The following is a 3,856-nucleotide window of genomic DNA, read 5'->3' on the forward strand; positions in this document are numbered from 1 at the left end:
TGTGCCAGGCCGCGAATAGCCGCCTCATCCCCACCGTCAAAAGTACAACCCACAAGCTTACCAACCATCCACGCCTTTGTAGCTCGCGTCCAGTAACGACCCCTTGTAGCGCTCCCTGAAACAAACGGAGCAGGATGAGGCAAGGGCAAGATCTCACTCGACGAAGGACCTCCACCATTAGCTGCATATATTTTTTTTAAAAAAAAAGATGTGTCAACATGCTATAACTGTAAAAAAAAAATAACAGTCAAAATAAGTGGTGTAAAATTGCACCACTCTAAACGTGGTGCATATTAGGGAGAAGGCTTATTAGCACTTTTGTTCCCCCAGGATTACAAAATGTGCAAAAGGCGTCCCTAAACTTAAAAAATAGCATATTGTATCCCCGACGTTATTCTCCATTAACAGTTTTGGTCCCTCACCATATTCTGTTAAGAAACTAACGTTTTCTGGGTAAAAAATAATAAAAAAATCAGAAACACATGAACTTCATCATCCTTATCTCTTTCTTCAAACATTCTTCATCATCTACCTAGAAACCACAAGCTTTCAAAATAAAATCTTCCATAATCATCTTTTTTTCCCAGAATCATAATCCTTCTCCTTCAACCCTCACACTTCTCACTTTTCCCATCTCTCTTCCGAATCCAAAGATAACCAACCTCTTCAAACCCTCTCCTCAATCAGACTTTTCTCCTCCGCTTCCAAACCCAAAACCTAGCAACGCTCTCCCTTCTACGCTCCTCTTCTGCCCTTGTTCTGGGTTTGTTGCTGGTTGGGCGTAGTGAGTCAGTGTGGGTTTGCTGGTATGCGATTTGGGGGCGGGGAGATGGAGGTTGTAGGTTGCGATTGAGGGGTGAGGCGGTGGAGGTTGTTGGTCGCGATTTAGGGAAAGCGGTGGTGGTGGTTGTAGGTTGCGATTTGGGGGTGAAACAAAGCTCCATTCATTACATTAACACAAGGGTGGGGCGGTGGAGGTTGTAGTCATCCAAACTGCAAGTTCTCTAAAGTCTGTCCAGTAAGAATCACCATTTCAGGAGCATTTGGTTTTGAAATTGGGGTGGTTTTTCAATATAGGAGTTATGTGCTCTCTGTAACTTGATGCTTGGTCTCGTGGAGTTTGGATTTGGGCACGAAAGTGGTTGGAATGGTGCTGGGTGTATCTCCTATAGTGGGGGGTTTAATTTTGCTGGTTTAGCTTGCTAGTTATGGACTATAACTTTATTAGTCTCATTTCTGTATAAGTCTCAGTTAATGTCACTAAAAAATTGATTTTTTGAAATTTTGATTTTTTATTCTGGATTTTTCTGACTGTTTATGAAGAAGATGATGAAGAATGTTTGAAGAAAGAGATGAAGATGATGAAGTTCACGTGTTTTTTTTTTTATTTTTTATTTTTTACCCAGAAAACATTAGATTTTTAACAGATTATGGACAAGGGACCAAAACTGTTGACGAAGAATAATGTCGGGGATGCATTATGCTATTTTTAAAGTTTAGGGACACCGTTTGCACATTTTGCAATCCTGGGGGACCAAAAGTGCTAATAAGCCTAGGGAGAACCATGAAGAAGACGTAGTGATTTTTAGAGAAGAGGTGTTTGAAGACTAGGAGCATTATCAATTAATACATTAATTGAGGACTACTTAATATGCGGTGAAATTAATAATAATATTTGACAGAAAAATAAAATAAAAGTGTTTAATTAATTACACTCTAGATTTATTTGATTGGAACACATCATCTCATTATCAGATCCTATTATGGCTTAAGGTATGGTAACAAACACCTTTTCAATATATATCATCCACATATTTTGCGCTGGTTTTTGTATGGTAGAAGGTTTTTTTGTCTCACATAACAAACTTTTATTTCTATCAAAATACTTGAGCGTTATATTGATGCAAGGACAAACAATCACTTTAAAAAGTAGCACCGTATAATATATCAAAACAACTACGTACGTCGTTATAAGTAATTTCTCCAAATTCATCTTGACCCGGCCAAAGAGGTCTTAATCAGACAATTCTCACAGGTAAGTCCAAGAAAAGGTGTTTGGTGGTTTAAGTTGAAAACTACAAGATCAACATATAGTTCATTTTTAACTTTCCTATAAATACCACAAATCATCTTGAATACCAGCACAACACATCTTTCTCATCACATCTTTAATTAACCAAAGTTATTCAAAGTCACCATACTCCATACACTAGCTGACTAGCTACCATGGCTACCAAAAATCAATTCTATCAAATTTCATTTGCATTGGTTCTCTGTTTGGGATTGTGGGCTTTTCAAGTCTCATCTCGCACTCTCCAAGATGCCTCAATGCATGAGAGGCATGAGCAATGGATGGCTCGCTATGGCAAAGTCTATAAGGATCTCCAAGAAAAGGAAAAGCGTTTCAACATATTTCAAGAAAATGTGAAGTACATTGAAGCTTCCAACAATGCTGGCAATAAACCTTACAAGCTAGGTGTTAATCAATTTACAGATCTCACCAATAAAGAGTTCATAGCAACTAGAAACAAATTCAAAGGACACATGAGCTCATCTATCACAAGGACAACCACTTTTAAGTACGAAAATGTAACCGCGCCTTCCACTGTGGATTGGAGGCAGGAAGGAGCAGTGACACCTGTGAAGAACCAAGGCACATGTGGTAAGTATTTGATAATTCATGCAAATTGAATCCAAGAAGTCAAGATTGAAATGTCATCTAACTCTAGTTTCAATTAATTACCTTTCTAGGATGTTGTTGGGCCTTTTCTGCTGTTGCCGCGACAGAAGGAATTCATAAATTGAGTACTGGGAATTTGGTTTCTTTATCTGAACAAGAACTTGTTGATTGTGACACAAGTGGTGCAGACCAAGGTTGCCAGGGTGGTCTTATGGATGATGCTTTCAAATTCATCATCCAAAATGGTGGACTCAACACTGAAGCTCAATATCCCTATCAAGGGGTTGATGGAACATGCAATACAAATGAAGAAGTTACCCATGTTGCTACCATTACTGGGTATGAGGATGTCCCTAGCAACAATGAGCAGGCACTGCAACAAGCTGTGGCTAATCAACCAATCTCTGTAGCAATTGATGCCAGTGGTTCTGACTTTCAAAACTACCAAAGTGGTGTCTTCACTGGTAGCTGTGGCACTCAGTTGGACCATGGTGTTGCTGTTGTGGGTTATGGTGTTAGTGATGATGGAACCAAGTATTGGTTGGTTAAGAACTCATGGGGAGAAGATTGGGGTGAAGAAGGATACATTAGAATGCAAAGGGATGTGGAGGCCCCAGAAGGACTCTGTGGCATAGCAATGCAACCATCTTACCCAACTGCATAATTACCAAAAAAATTGATACCACTTGCAATTCTATTGCAATTTCTTCTTAAGTTCAAATTCATACTATCTGATATTTGTACATTGTACCCTCTACATGAACCATTCACCATTGTACCCCTCAATTTATACGCAATGAAATATAGTATTGTCATGATTATGACTTATGATACATAAGCATCCTGAGTTTTTTTTAAATGGATTGAATGAAATTTACAGATTTCAATATGTAGGATATGTAGGGGATTCAAGCACTCGATTGCACGAAGTAGTAGAGCGAGAAATCACAGATAAAACACACAGCATCTTTGGTCACGCAGTTCGGCCAAATTGCCTACCTCTGCGGCTATAGAGTAGCTATAGCTCCTTTGTATTACTTGTAGCATGAAGCATGTGGTGCCAAGTACAACTTTTATGGTTACATTGTTATCCTATTTAGAGTTGATTCTTTTGATCTCTATTTTACAATAAAATCCTAATAAATCCTATAACAATCCCTTAAAACCTTTTACAAT

The 3,856-nt window shown here is 38.6% G+C and overlaps 1 protein-coding gene across 1 annotated transcript; it reads left to right on the forward strand.

Annotated features, from left to right (window-relative positions):
• The first annotated feature begins 2,161 nt into the window (after nucleotides 1–2,161).
• LOC130748343 (senescence-specific cysteine protease SAG39-like) lies at nucleotides 2,162–3,539 on the forward strand. Its single transcript, XM_057601531.1, has 2 exons — nucleotides 2,162–2,662; nucleotides 2,752–3,539. Exons 1-2 carry the CDS (start codon nucleotides 2,227–2,229, stop codon nucleotides 3,342–3,344), a joined length of 1,029 nt encoding a protein of 342 aa, XP_057457514.1. The 5' UTR covers nucleotides 2,162–2,226; the 3' UTR covers nucleotides 3,345–3,539.
• The last annotated feature ends 317 nt before the right edge of the window (nucleotides 3,540–3,856 follow it).

Source organism: Lotus japonicus, chromosome 3 (assembly GCF_012489685.1).
Source record: "Lotus japonicus ecotype B-129 chromosome 3, LjGifu_v1.2".
NCBI classification, from domain to species: domain Eukaryota; kingdom Viridiplantae; phylum Streptophyta; class Magnoliopsida; order Fabales; family Fabaceae; genus Lotus; species Lotus japonicus.